General features: G+C 44.5%; 1 protein-coding gene across 1 annotated transcript in view; it reads right to left on the reverse strand.

Moving 5' to 3' along the window:
• Window positions 1-8,087: 8,087 nt before the first annotated feature.
• Window positions 8,088-14,910, reverse strand: part of LOC140680395 (fer-1-like protein 4) — a 37,302-nt gene continuing 30,479 nt past the window's right edge. The window contains exons 32-40 of the mRNA XM_072917188.1: window positions 13,333-13,511; window positions 12,920-12,926; window positions 12,295-12,379; window positions 11,260-11,358; window positions 10,749-10,864; window positions 9,798-9,912; window positions 9,633-9,762; window positions 8,801-8,901; window positions 8,088-8,268 (exon numbers count right to left, since the gene is read on the reverse strand). Coding sequence (XP_072773289.1) covers window positions 8,088-8,268; window positions 8,801-8,901; window positions 9,633-9,762; window positions 9,798-9,912; window positions 10,749-10,864; window positions 11,260-11,358; window positions 12,295-12,379; window positions 12,920-12,926; window positions 13,333-13,511 — 1,013 coding nt within the window. The remainder of the gene's footprint in view (window positions 8,269-8,800; window positions 8,902-9,632; window positions 9,763-9,797; window positions 9,913-10,748; window positions 10,865-11,259; window positions 11,359-12,294; window positions 12,380-12,919; window positions 12,927-13,332; window positions 13,512-14,910) is intronic.

The raw sequence follows: 14,910 nt of genomic DNA on the forward strand, positions 1-14,910 counted from the left end.
CTGAACAATTAGACCAATTTTTAAGTTCAAACATTTATACTTGAGAAGAAATGCGATCAACAATAATAAAGATACTATTTTCTCCAGAAGAAAGGGAAATTATCAAAATTGCAAGCATAAAAGCCTGGAGTAAAGAAAATCCACAGGGCCCCCTCGGGGAGGACAAAATGCTAATTGCACCTCCTGAGTGGGGTCAAAATGATGAGGAGGGGAGAAAACATATGAATGAGTATCATAATTTGATTGTTGGGGGAATAGGGGGGGCAGCATCTCAAGGGCAAAGTGCTGAGGGGACTTTTGGGGCACAGCAGGGCAGGGGGGAGGCTCCGGCTGAGTGGTTAAACAGACGTGGGAGAAACAGGAGGCAGTGTTCCAGAGTGGATCCTGAGACTGATGTGAGGAAAGCTTTGTTAAGGATTAACTTTGTGCTTGGCCAGATAATGGAAAAGATTGAAGATTGGTATGACAAGTTATTAGATGATTTATTAAAGGAGGCTCAGAAAGTCTGTAGCCAAAGCCAAACTAAAAGCAAAGATTGTGGCAGTCACCATGCGAGAAAACAATTGCAAGAAAACAATAAAAACCCACAGGCACTACTCCTAGATATGATAGTGGTAGAGACAGGGGAACGGGAAAGAATAAAACCCCAATGCAATCAAAGTTTCAGAAACATTGTAAGAATGTCTGCTTTTACTGTAAGGGCAAATGTTATTATAAGAGATATTGTCCTAAGAGGGTAACAGATCTGAGAATTTTTAAAGAGATGGGCACTGAGGAAGAATAGGGATGTCAGAGACTCTATTTTTTTGGGGACAAATACCATCTGGAGCCTGTGATAACTTTAAAAGTGGGTCCCCAAGAAGAAGAATTAGAGTTTGTGGTAGACACAGGGGCAGAAAGAACCTTTCTGTTAAATATTCCAAAAGGTTATAGTGTAAGCAAAGATACTGTACCTGTTATTAAAAATGTGGTAATAGAGGGAGAAACTAGATTTTGGATGGGGGATGTTTTATTTGTCCCAGGGGCAGGTAGCAATTTACTGGGATGAGATTTACAAGTGAAATTAGGAATAGAGGTTGTTCCAGAAGATGGGAAGATGACAGCTAGACTTTTAAAACTAGGCCAGGAGGATGAAAGAAGAATTAACAAGGAAGTTTGGGCTGGGGAGGGAAATAGGGGAGGATTAAATATTGACCCCATAAGGATTACAATTGAGAAAAAAAAATTGTCCCATACGTGTACAGCAGTATCCTGTATCTTTAGAAGGATGGGAATGTTTAAAGCCAGTAATAGAAGGACTAATAAAGGATGGGACATTAGAACCTTGTATGTCTCTCCATAATACCCCTATACTCCTAGTAAAGAAGCCTGATGGGAGCTATAGACTGGTACAAGACTTAAGGGAGGTTAACAAAAGAACTCAGACCCGCTATCCGGTGGTACCAAATCCTTATACTCTTTTAAGTAAAGTTCTTCCCCAGCATCAGTGGTTTAGTGTAGTGGACCTTAAAGATGCCTTTTGGGCTTGCCCATTAGCTCAGGAGAGACAAGATATCTTTGCCTTTGAATGGGAGGACCCACAAACTGGGAGAAAACAGCAATTAATATGGACAAAACTACCATAGGGGTTTACAGAATCGCCAAACTTATTTGGACAAGCTTTAGAAACAATACTAGAAATTTTCTCCACTCCTCCTAGAATACTAATTATCCAATATACAGATGATCTTTTACTTTCTGGGGAAGCTGAGGCTGAAGTTAGAGAGGCTACTATAAAGCTTTTGAATTTTCTTGGGGGAAAAGGATTAAGGGTATCAAAAGGGAAGCTGCAATTTGTAGAATCAGAGGTAAAATATATTGGACACTTGATTAGTAAGGGTAGTCAGAAGCTCAACCCAGACAGAATCACAGGGATTCTATCCCTTCCCCCTCCCGCTTCAAAGGGGGAAATCAGAAAGCTACTCAGATTATTGCAATATTATAGATTGTGGATTAAAGGATATACACAGGCAGTAAGATTTTGTATAAAAAATTGACAGATGGAGATGATATAAAATAGACCAAAGAAGAGGATGAAAAACTAAGAAAACTGAAGTTAAAACTGGCCTCAATACCAGCTTTAAGCTTACCTTCACTAGCAAAACCCTTTCATCTGTACATAAATAAAGAAAAGGGGGTAGCTCATAGGGTTTTGTTTCATGAGTGGGGAAGAGTAAAGAGACCCATGGCTTATTTATAAAAGATGTTGGATCCAGTAAATCAAGGCTGGGCAGTGTGTATTCAAGCTATAGCAGCTACTGCAATCCTGGTAGAGGAAAGTCGTAAACTGACTTTTGGAGGAAAATTAATTGTGTGCACACCTCATGCAGTACTAAATTTCTTCCAATTTGCATTGTGATTTTTATCTTGAAATACATACTGAAAAACTAGTTTACAGCTGTGACATAGCAAAACCTGCTATTAATTTGAATCTACGCAGGCTGTTCAATCAAGTATTCTCAGTGTGTAAAGTTAAACTAAAGGTAGCACCAGCTGCTTAGTAGGTCAATGAGAAACATTTTTCCTTCCAACCAGCCCTTTTTCATGTACCCAAATGTTTCTTATTTTTTTGTTTTGTTTGTTTATTAGTTTTTTTGGAAGTGCTAACTACTTGCAGTATATCTGGAACAGCAACTAAAGCTGTGCATACAAAACACTTGTGAAAAATAGGGCTCATTTTTCTCCCAGATTGGGAGGTGGCTACGTATAGAAAAGGGAACCTACAAAGCTAGATGAAGAAAAAGTTTCAGTATCTTCTAATGTAAGCTGTTCATTTGTTGCTTTCAGCGTCACAGTGGGTGTGTGATACATTCATATGAAAAAGATGGTGAGGGAGAGCTCTGCTTGCTATAGTTTCCTATTTCTTGAATGAGTTGGAGAGCTATGAAGCAGTTGTGAGTTCCTTGGGTGGATTGTCCAGGCCTGCAGGGAGGGCTTGGCCATGATTCCCTCTGTGCTGCAGGCAGCCCTGCAGCGTGGCAGCAGTGGCTTGCCTCTGGTGAGTTTGCAGGCAGGGTGCTTCACCACTGCAGTGCTCAGGTGCAGTTTCCTAGTTTGGTATTAAAGCTTGAATTCAAGAGTGCCTCTTCCCATCCAGTTATTGTTTGTACCGTAGGAACCTCTTTAGACAGTGTTTCCTGGCAGGCAAAGAGAGAGTATTGCAGAGACAAATTCCTCACTTGCTGTCTCCCCCACTGTATCCACATTTTGTCTATTCCCTCTTCAAATTATAGATTTGTAAAACTCATGCTCTGTGTCCTCAGATGCCCTTCCCAAATCAAACCTTGGCTTCTTTGCAGATTGTATTGCACTAAGTAGCATTGCCTTAAATTTTCTGGTGCAGGCAGGATCACTTTGGAAGTAAGTTGTTGTTTACCTTGTTCCTGCAACCCTTTCAAGCTTGTGAATGGAAAATTGTGATAGCAAAACAAGTCTTTAGTTTTGGCACTGTCAGCTGTGAGTGGCTGGTAGCTTTGGTGGAGGGTGCCGTGAATTATACGCCTGCAGAACACACATAACAAAAGTAATTTAATTTGTAAGCAAGTTGAAAAAGGAGGGGGGGGGAGGGGGGGAGGAGAGGTGATTGGCAGACTCACCTCTCCAGGATGTAGGACTAATGTTAGAAAGTGGACTGATATTGGAATGTGGATGTTGAAACGTGAAGAGAGAGAAAGAGAGAGAAAAGGAGAGAGAGAGAGAGAGAGAGAAAGGGAAAGTGAAATACACCCCCAAAGTCCCCATACCATAGCTATTTGTAAGTTCTCCCCCATTCCTGCTAGATAGAGTGACAAAAAAGGAGGGGGGGAAGTGGTGAAGGACAGAGTTAAACAAGGCTGTGAAAAAGACGGAGAGTGGGAACCACCAATAGAGATAAGATCAAAGCAGAGATAGCTGACTATCACAAAGTGTTTTTTTTTTTTAAACAAGACTTTTTCCTTCTGATTTTTGTTGTTAAGAAGAGGAGGCTTTTGTTCAGAAGAGTGGGTCTGTACGACTAAAACAGTTAGATGTTGCCTAAAAAGCAAAAAGCAAGAGATGTGATACATCTCGTGTTAAATTTGGCCTAGTCTTTTTTTATTTAACTAATTATAGCTCACAAGAAAAAGAATTGGCCTCTGCAGCTATTAACACATCTGGTTACAAGAAGAAGAAGTGGCTGTAGAAAAAGTTTTTAGTTAAACCCAGACAGTTTTGAAGAAAACTAATGGTAAAAGTTAATGCAGTATTGTTTTTCTTTTAACACTGTGTCATTAAGAAGTCCTTTCCAGGTACTTTCCAGCAATCCAAAACATGGAAAAGAGGGTGAATTCATGGCAGCAAAATAAAGAATTTGTGAAGAAACATGAAGAATGGACTATCACATCCAAACCGGGTGATACTAAATTGACTTTCAACTGGGACTGGGTGGTAACAGTTTGGGAAAACCCAAATGATCCAAAGAAAGTACAAAGAATAACACCTAACTGAGAAATAAGGCAAAGCTTGCATCACTGGTTCTAAGCCCTGCCTGAATAAACCCTGAGAGGCCTCCGACACCTCCTTGGGAGAGGAATACTGCCACTTCAAACAGGAGAATCAGGACTGTTTTAGTCAAAGAGTTCTTATTCTGGCCTTAGCCTGTGACTTGTACAGGGAAGAAGGGAAATTACCATTAATACTATGCTGTATACTTTATTTGATTCATCCCCATATTGGACATGGCAGCTGGGTTATAAGTGAATGTTTAAATTATGAGAATAATTGGCATTGTAGTTCACAAAAATCTATGTTTTCGTTGCAAGAAGTATTGAGTACTGAATCAATTCCCTATACAGAAAGAACTCAAAAACTGAAGTAATAAAATGGTTTTGTGGATGGGAATCATCAGTTCCTGTGGACTGAGAGATACCTGAGGAATGGTGGCAAAAACAATTTGCCTGGAAATTAGTAAAAAAGGAGTGACAAGGGAAACAGAGGGCAAGCCTGGATTGACCACTGTACTCGCCACCAAGAAGATCACACGTATGTGCTGTGGGAAGCAAATCTATAGGCAGGGGAGGTGGGGATATAAGCCATACCAGACCTCTGTTATTCCTGTTTCTGTCTCTCATTTGTTGCCATGGTTTGACACTGGCACAATGCCAGTGCCCCCATGAAAATGCAATCTCCTAACCAAATGCGATTGAGAACAGAGCAAAGCAGGCCCAAGCCTAATAACAAGGAAAAAAACTTTATTAAGCTACTGATACTATGCTACTATAAAAGAAAAAAAAAAAAAAAAAAAAGAAAGAAACACACACAAAATTCAAAATTAAAACCTTCCAAAGCATTCCTCCTCCCACCACCCAACTCCAACAAACCACAGTGAGACACAATCTGGACCCCAATCAGGTTTCCACCCTCCAGATAATCAACACCCAGTCCATCGAGGGAGAGAGGAGCCCCTCCTGTGCCACAGACCCCCCAAGAAACACAGCTGCCACACCCTGTGCTTCCACGTCACATGGCACTGCCCGGAGAAAAAAGTTTGCCAATGGTGACCCTCTCTTTTCCATGCACAGTGCTCTCACCACCAATGCATGGATGGACAGACTGCTTTTAGGATTTTTCCTTTCAAGGATGCCCTGCCAAGAGGGGAAAAAAACAACAGTTCAGTTTTTTATTTTTGGGACCACAGTCCCCCCCCCATTTTCCCCTGGGGCCGAGGGTCCAAGAACAGAGATCTTCTTCTCTTCTTCTCTGAAGACAGGGGGCACCACCACAAACCTCCCTGACTTTTCTCTGTTCGCTCCACTTCTGTCCTTTCCCAGCTGAAGCATGGTCTCTTTGGCTTACCAGCATCCTCCTAAAATACATTCTCTCTTGGAGGAGATCAGTTCAGTCTGTGGCTATCAAGAAAAAGTCCAGCCAAAAGCTACTCCATTATCTCCTCCCACCTAGAATTTCTCCTTCCAGCATCCCAGGGTCCAAGCTATCTCTCTTCCTCTCTTTCAAACCGAGGAGGAGAAAAATTTCACAAAGCTTTCATTTCTCAGGAAGGGTTAAAAGTCCCGACTCCCAAGAATGTCTCACTGCCCAGGCACCTTGCGCCCCCCCCCCGCTCTTCTCCTTCCCCGCAGTGAACTGATGACAAACCGCCGCTGTCTCTTTCTCGAGAGAGAGAGAGAGACTCTGGGGGGGAATGGAGACATCCCAAATTTCTCCACCCTTCCATCTGCAGGGGGCCAGGCCCGGTTCCAGTCCCTCCACCCTTTGGCCTACCTCCAAAGGCCACATGGCTTTTCCCCTCCCCCACCTAGCCACCAGCCGGGCAGGAGAGAGTCCTGCACTGCACGCTGACCAGAACCAAAGAGAGCGAGTTCTCCTGGGAATTCTGCTTTTAACCCCTCAGTGTACTCAGAGGCATGTCCACCTTCAATTGGTCAATATCCAAATTGACCTCTTCCTTCCGAGAAAAATTCTTTTTCCATGTCAAACCACAACATTTACCTTTCAAGATACCAGCAAGATCGTGTCACAAATGCTACAGGAAAGTGTTACATGGAAAGAAACCAAAGTTCCTTTTTTGTTACACACACCCATGTCAACAGCCACTGTTATAACCCATCCAAATTAAGTATCTGCAGGAAAAAGGGGGAAAATTATTACATTACAAAGAACTTGGGAAAAAGTAGTAATACATGGGGCATGGAATGTCCAAAAGGAGAGAGATGGATTTGTTTTACATTTGATCTTAGAAATATAGTCCAAGATTCGGTAAAGAGACAATTAGTAAAAACAAAAAAAAAGGTAAAACCAGCACAGCAGTCTAGCTCTGTATTGACCCCAAATTATATACTGAATCATATTAAAGGACTCCAGGCAGTTACAGAGAAGATAACAAACAAAGCTGCTCAGGCATTGGAATTAATATTGAGTCAGCAAAGCCAAACAATAACTGTAGTATATTAAAATAGGTTGGCTTTACACTATTTATTGGCTAAAGAAGGGGGTGTACAGATTGTTGAAAATAGATGGCAATGAGGACGTCATCCTGGAAAAACAAAGGATATCAGAAAAAAATTATGACCCAAGTATCAGTCCAAAAATGGGAAAATAATGTTAAAAACCAACAGGTGAGGTAATGTTTTGAGAATGGGATGGTGGAAGAAATTAGGATTCTTCCTTTTATGTGTTACAAGTGTTTCGATATTTCTTCTTTGTTTAATCCCACGTTTGATTTGATTAACAGCAGAATCCAAAGAATGCAAGAGGATAAGAAATATTGTTCAACCAAATGATTTATAAAGAATAAGAGGAGGGATTGTGAAAAATGCATGTTTTATGATTGGCTTTTTGCAAATGTTACAATGAATATTATATGTGTAATGTTAGAAAGTTATGCTGTATTAATTCTCTTAAGTAGTGTGTTAAATATAGTTTTAGGTTACAACATAATGTTAAAATAGAGACTGTGTATGTGGGGAAGTTTTTTTTTTAGGAATGAGATACTCGCTTTGAGGAAGACCTAAATCTTCCAAAGGAGAGGAATTTATGGCTTCTTATCAGAAGAAGCTAATTTCTTCAGGCCTTGCTCAGACTCGAACACACCAGGGGATTAAAGGAAACAGTTAACATACAACAGACAGAGTTTCTTGTTTAGAATAGAATGTATGCATAACCATAAAGGATGTATGAATATGCAACAAGTGTATTGGTTTAAGGGTGATTCCTTTGTTCACAAGTCATGCTTTTTGTGACTTAGTGTCTGAGAGCATGCGGACATCCGTAATTCTTTGCTTTTTATTGTCTTGTAATTGTCCTAACTCTAAACTTTATTACTCTAATTGTATTACTATTTTTATAACAATTTTTTTATTATTAAACTTTAAAAATTTTAAAAAATAAGTGATTGGTGTTTTTCACAGTAGCAACGACTTTTTATTCACGAGGAAAACAAAGCTCACTTCTCCAGGTCTCTGTCCTCTAGGCTGTCTCTGCACCCACAGGTTTTCATTAAACTTTCTGATCTTACCTTGATTCTTGCCACAGTCACCCTGGTCTTTGAATAGTCCTCTGCTGAAGAACATTTATCCATTAATGATCTTCTCACTGATGTATCCAGGCATGGTGTAGACCAAAAGAACCAGGAAGATTGTCAGAACACTGACAACAAACAGCACAATTATGTATCTCTTGTATCGCTTCCAGATAAAAAACACAAAGGTCTTCATGGGATTCACAAACCAGCTGAAAGTTGTTTTGGGCCAACTAGAACAGGAAGAGAAGACTATATAAGCACAGGCTCAATCCAAGAGCATCACATTGGCCCTTCTGCTTTGGTGTCCTGCTACCCTCATGAATCACCAGTTCTTCCTGCTGCTTCCAGGCAGGATCAGCCCAGGGGCTATGGTAAACACACTGCCTGTGGAAACACTAGAGACAACAGGATGGGACTCTGTGGGACAGTGCCTCAGTGTCTCCAGAGCTGTCCTTCACCCTTGTACACAAGGGATCCCTTCACACAGACAGACCTGACCATTGTACAAGCAATGTTATGGCACAGCTGCCTTGAGTATCTTCCTTAGACCAATCTTGGGTCAGGTGCTGCAGCCTTAAGTCCTGTGGACTCACTTGAGCTCTGGGAAACCCTGGCAGTCCTGATCCTGCAGACCCCACTGCTCACGGCCTCAGTGATTGCTCTTGGCTTCCAGACAAGCCAATACTCCTGGTTTCCATACAAACAGCTGCTGAGAACATGGCACTCTCTGTTCAACCTAAAGGTGATAATACATATACTCACTTGGGCTTTTCCAGGGGTTCAGGCCCTTTTCGGCCCAATCCAACAGGACTTTTGTCAGCCTCCTCCACAGTCAGCAGTTGGAACTCTGCTTCCACCTTACCCTGGAGAGACAATATGTCTGAGCCCCAGCTGAATGTGTTGCAACGCATCCTGCCACAGATGGGTATTGTTCTCCCAGTTCCCATTCCAGATAGCTCAGAGTTTTTTTCTCCATTGACTAGAGCTTATTTCACAGCCAGTGGAAACTGTGGCCCGGTAAGAAACTGTTTTGCAGACAAGGAACTGTATTTTAATGAACTTCCCAACTACCTGATTTGTCTGCACCCTCCCACAGTGGCACTGAGCAAAATTCACCCTTGGGGACACACAGTGGTCCAGTAGCAGGGGTATCAGGAGCAAGTTTGTCCCTGGTCAGTTGGCACCTACCTGTCTTGGGCAGGCAGAGACCCCCAGGACAAGCTTCTGCAGCTGTCCTGACTGGCTGATGGGGAGTCATATGCCCCTTGCTTTGGCGTAGGAGTGAGCAAGGAGAACATGGTCTAAGGCGTTTCAGTGGGAACGCAAAATTCCTAAACAAATTCAGATCCCCTCATGGAGCTGAGCTCTATAGAAAGCTCAGAGGAATACATGACGTCAGACACTCCTGCATGCCACAGCACCTGGTTCTTTAGGGTAGACAAAGTGCTGGACCAGCAGTAGATGGAAGAAGTCTTCAGGATCCTGCAGAAGCTGGGTCACTACTGCCCTTGTAGGTTGTGTGCATGTAGTATAGGCTGCCGTATCAAGGCAGAGGCAAAACTGGCTGTGCTCTAGTGCCAGCTCCCCACCTTACCATCAGGAAGTACTTGTTCCCACTGGAGTCTATGAATTCCATGTCCTCTGGTTTGACTGAGCTGCTCCACTTTGTTTTCTTCTTCTTCTTCTTGTACTCCCTTTCCTCTCTCTTGTCATCTTCTTGATCTCTGATTTGATGAAGGGCCACCAGCCCCTCATGCGCTTATTTCGGAAGATGGAGAATCGAGGTGTTGCGTTCTCCTTGGCCATTTTGAGGGTGCAATGCTCAGAGCTCTTCGCTGCCCACACCATGTCATGCATCTTCAGCTTGATGGAGCCTGCAGGCACATGGAAGAGGAGATCATATGGTAAAACCTTGAGGTCAGCTCCACATGACATTTGGCTGTCTCTGCCACACTCCCACCTGCAACTAGTAGGTCCCAGCTGCTGCAATGATCTAGCAGCACCCTGCACATTTACAGATGGAGAACCTGAAATTCTGCATAAGAAATTACTAGCTCAGGAGTTAGAGACTAAGAGGCAGAAGCCCCAGGTCTTATCTCATTTTTTATAAGGGCTGTTTGGAGAGTTCATATGGTGAGTTATTTTCACCCCTTTATCATGTCCCACCCTGCTCTCCTCACATGTCCAAGCTGATCTTTCTCTCTAATTCCTGGAAATGTCAATTAAACTTATAAAATTTTAATGATTTAAAATTATAAATGCTTTAAAGGTTTCAAGTTTATCACAGTTTTGCAACAGCCTCAGTTCATCTTGCTGTTTGGCCTTGTGCCTCTGTTCTGCTCAGAATGAGCTGTCCCACTTTGTCACTGAGCCCTTGCAACAAAACAATCTTACCACATCTTGGTCTGTACTGGTAAAAGCAGACAAGGGATGTGAGTATTCTCTGCTCATTTCTGTTGGGAAGGATGACTTCAGAGATCTCTCGTCTCCATTCATCAAAGCCATCCTGGAGCCCAGCATTCCCTACACATTTCCAAGTAAGACTGCATCTGGATACTGTGCCCAGTTTTGGACCCCCAATACAAGAAAGGTGTCAACTAAATAGTTTTTATTTGCTGAGATAGTCAAGTCTGTAGTAGGTGCCACAGCAAGAGAGGTGAGAGACACATATATGTTCAGCCCAGAGAAGAGGTCAAGAGCAAGATCTTACTGCATTCATAATCGCAGACCTGGAGGACCAGAACAGCCGGCTCCTGAAACTCTGATTCCTCCATGGAGAAGATAGAGTCCTTTTTCTTGTAGGTGATCTTCTCAGCTGGGAGATAACTGAAGCGGAAGATGAACCTCCAGTTGAAACTGCCTTACCCAGTCAAGGAGTTAAAGTGAACATCCATCTCCTGCTTGTCATGGTCAAGACGTTTTATCCAGCTGCAGGAGAAACTCAGTTACCCTCTACCCTTGCAGCCAGCCTCAGAGGCAGAGCAGAAGGATGGAAGCACTGAACCCTATGGGATAGCAGGAAAGGGTCAAACCAGAGCAATACCTGGAAATATCTCTGGGGTTACAGAGCAGCCCATGCAGAGGACTGGAGTAGGCACCTCACACCAAGGCAAGGAGGAGCAGACTCCACTCCTCCACTTTCAGAGGAGGAAAGTGAGTGTGTGGGCCAGGGCAGGGAGCAGGGCAGCCAGGCTCTGACCTCCCACTCATTCCCACCAGACCTTTTCACGTAGATGTTGCTGGAAGGCTCTCCTGTTACTGGGTTGACATCATCAAGGATCACATTGTCTGTGTTCCAGATAATCACACGGAGCTCATAGCTGTGGGAAGGACACAGAGGTGAAACACATGCCCTTGACCCTGGTGCATGGGAGGGCAGATCAAACCTGAGCACAATGCCAGAGCAGCAGGACTTGAAACTTCCCAGCAGTGTGGCTCCCCCTGCTCCTCCCACCAAGGACAGCCCAGAAGTCCCACTGGCAGGCATAAAACCCTTCGTGAACACTACAACCCTACAAGACAAACACCCACAGTAGCTTTTGCAAGCCAAACCCCTGTTGCATGGGAAATCCACCCTGCTCTACTAAGCCAAAGGAGCACAGAAAAGCTTAGGCAGGAAGGGATCTCTGCAGTCTCTGCTCCAAGCTCTTGCTCTAGCTTCATAGCAGGTCGATTGTGCAGGGCCTTGTCTGCACCAGTTTTTAATATCACCAAGGATGGACATCCCAGCACATCTGAGTCAATCTGTCCCTATTCCAGGGTAGCTTCACTCTCACTGGGAAAATGTTTTCGCTATAGTCAGTTGGAGTTTCCCTTGCTGCAATTCATGTTCAGTATCTCTTGTCCTTTCAGGTGCAAGTTTGAGAATAATATGGACCCTCTATCTCAAAAGTACCATTAGATCCTTGAAAACAGCAGATTTCCTCCTTCAACTACATTTCTCCAGGATCCTAAGGACATCTGTCCACTAGACAGAATAGAGTTTGATGAGTAGCTCTGGCCTGAGTCACCATTACCTTTATGTCCAGCCACATTAACCTGCCCTTTCCCAAACCTTTGTGCAGCTGAAGCTCTTATGGCCCAACATGATACAGTCAAGAGAACATCCTGTGGTCAGAGATGGAGCAAAGAGGGCTACATGCCACACTAGCACTGACTCTCAGCCTGTGTCCTGTGGCACATCCTGCCAGCCATGGCAAGGGACATTGACTCTTCCTGCAGCCCACCAGCCCCAGGCCTACCCTCACAGGTGCTACCTGACAGGCAGTCGTGGCTTGATGTTGACGGGTGGTGGTGCAGGGACATTGTTTGGAAACATGTCAATCCACATGTGCAAGGAGCCTTGATGAGAGAAGACAGCAAAGACACTTCAAGAGACAGACCACTCTCCAGCTCTTCAAGGAGCAAGGGCTTGATCCTGCAAGGAAAGTTCTCATCAGAAAGCTCCTGCTTGGGTCTCTCCATACCCAACACTTGAGAGTGACATGAGATTCAATTTTACACAGGGAAAAAAATTGGGGTCCCCCAAGCTGTGAGTTCACTGGTAGCAGCGAGCAGGCAAGGAGACTCCACACAGCTTCTGAGGGTGCTAATTAGATGAGGGTTTATTGGGGGTCCTACCCCCGGGAAGCAGCATGGTTTCTGAGGGACGGAAGGGGGAGGAGGGGGAAAGGGGAGGGGGAGAGAGGGGCCAGGAGAGCACTGGCCAAGAGAGCACCGCTCAGAGAGAGAGCCTCATCCCACCAGCACACTTAACAGGGAGATTCCAAGTGGGCGCAGAATAAGATTTGGGCCAATGGTATTACAGACACATGATACTTCAGGGGAGGATTACAGGCTTGGAATAAACCATACAGTTTTGAGGGGTGAGACAGGGCATACCATTTAACTGAAATGTAACACCACAGTGCATGGTGGCAAGGCTCAAAAGCAGAGCAGGTCTACTGATACCCACACAGCATCCTCATCAGAGCCAGTGCTAAACGGCCTGCAGAGACAGGAAGGACTCTGAGTCACCAGCACAGTGAACACAGCATCAGTGGACAGAAGTTCCTTGAGGAAAGGGTGTTCAGAAGCATCATGAGAGGGCAAAGAGTAGATGTGAGCAAAGTACAACTACAGCCAATGTTCTCACGTCATAGCTGGGCCAGCCATCCACAGACACAGCTCCAGTCACCCCAGGAAGGGGCCAGTGTGTAAGATTCACAGGAGACTAGACAGTTGGCTAGAAACCAGCTGTCCAGAAGGTCCTTCCCTGAAATGATGTTGAGGTTTGGCATGGAAACATATCTCACCTGCACAAGCCCAGGGTTCTCCGGGTTGTACAAAGACTGGATTTCCACATGCTCTGGTACTAGCTTATACCCATATCCTGGCATCTCTTCCCAGTGCTGCAGGACGTACAAAGCCTTATGTTCAACATCCACCAACAAGTTCTCATCTGCCACTCCTCTCTTGTTCCTCACAGAAGCCTCTGCAGCAGGATGCAGCCAGGGAGAAGATGAAGACTTCTGGCCAGCAAGACTCATATCAAGGCATCAGTCATTAGCACAAGCAACAGGAGATGATGGACTGGGCAAACAAGCACCTCTCCAGAAAAACAAATGGGGAGAAGCAGGAGGGCAAAGATGAAGGGAGTGAGTTCAATATGTTGCAGTGATGACAGAAATGGCAGGCGGGAAGAAAACAAGCCAAGAGAAATGCAATGTAAAGGGCAAAAACTAATTTACTCTGGTCCTGGGAAAAAGATCCAAGGGACATTGAGGAGGATGTGACCCTCTGGGGCAGGTTAAGTCCCCATATCTCTGTGGTAGTGTCAACAGATCTATGGATGAATTTTTGCCAGAGAAACACTACGGGAAAGCACAGTGAAGCCAAATGGCACTTCAAGACCAAATCTTGCTGTGGGAGATAAGCCAGAGCTAACAGGTGAGGGCATAATGACCCACTCACTCCTGGGTTTATGGAGCGCAACTGCCCCTTGGATATCAGTCAGAGACCTAAACCATTTCAAGCAGTGCTCAAGCACAGCAGAGGTTCACAGGGCACCAGCTGCAGCTGTGTTGGAACCAGAGCCAGCTGTCAGAGAACACCAGGAGAGAACTTTGTTTCTCCCTCTCCAGCTATCCAGTGACCTGAAAAAAAGGAGGAATAGCTTCTGGAAGCTCCTTGCTCTCTCCTGAGTAGGATTTCTTTTCCCTTCTTTGCATAAGTCATAGAAACTACCAGAAAACTGAGGACCAGTTGCACTGAAACAAGGAGAAAGTAAAGTTTGCCATACATGTAGGTGTCCTCACTCTGAGCAGGTAAGGCCAGGAATCATCCTTCCTACACGCTACATAGCATTGCCTTGCAGTACTCAGCCATCCACATGTGAGCCACATCTGCTCTAGTCTTTCCTCAAGGTTGGATTCAATTGCACGGGTGTTGGCAGCAGCAGGGCCTAGCCTTTGATGAGGGAAGATCTCCATCACTGCTGGTAGAGGCTGTTCTTGGACAGTTTCTACCAGCTGAAAGGTTGGTGTGTTCTTGGTGTTGCCTTTATAAAAGACAACAACGACCTGGTTCCAAGAAGCAGCACGGCGGCCCGGCCTGTCCGGGCCACTCGGGCTAACGACAAAGACGCTGACACCAATTTGGTGGACGGTCGAAAGCCTTTATTATCTTATCTCATGGGTTTAAATAGTCTTGGGGGTCTTTGCTATGTCAGAGGGGGGTTTGGTGGGGTTTCTGGGTTAGTCGGGAGTGGAAAACTACTGGGTTAGGTGTGGTTACATGCTCTGGGGTTAATAGATAACGTGAAGCAGGGAGAAGGGGGAAGGGTCTTTCTTTCCGTCACATCCCGTGATCTTCCGTTTGCCTGTCCCTATCTA

The sequence above is a fragment of the Taeniopygia guttata genome, chromosome 20, assembly GCF_048771995.1.
Source record: "Taeniopygia guttata chromosome 20, bTaeGut7.mat, whole genome shotgun sequence".
Classification (NCBI taxonomy): Eukaryota; Metazoa; Chordata; class Aves; order Passeriformes; family Estrildidae; genus Taeniopygia; species Taeniopygia guttata.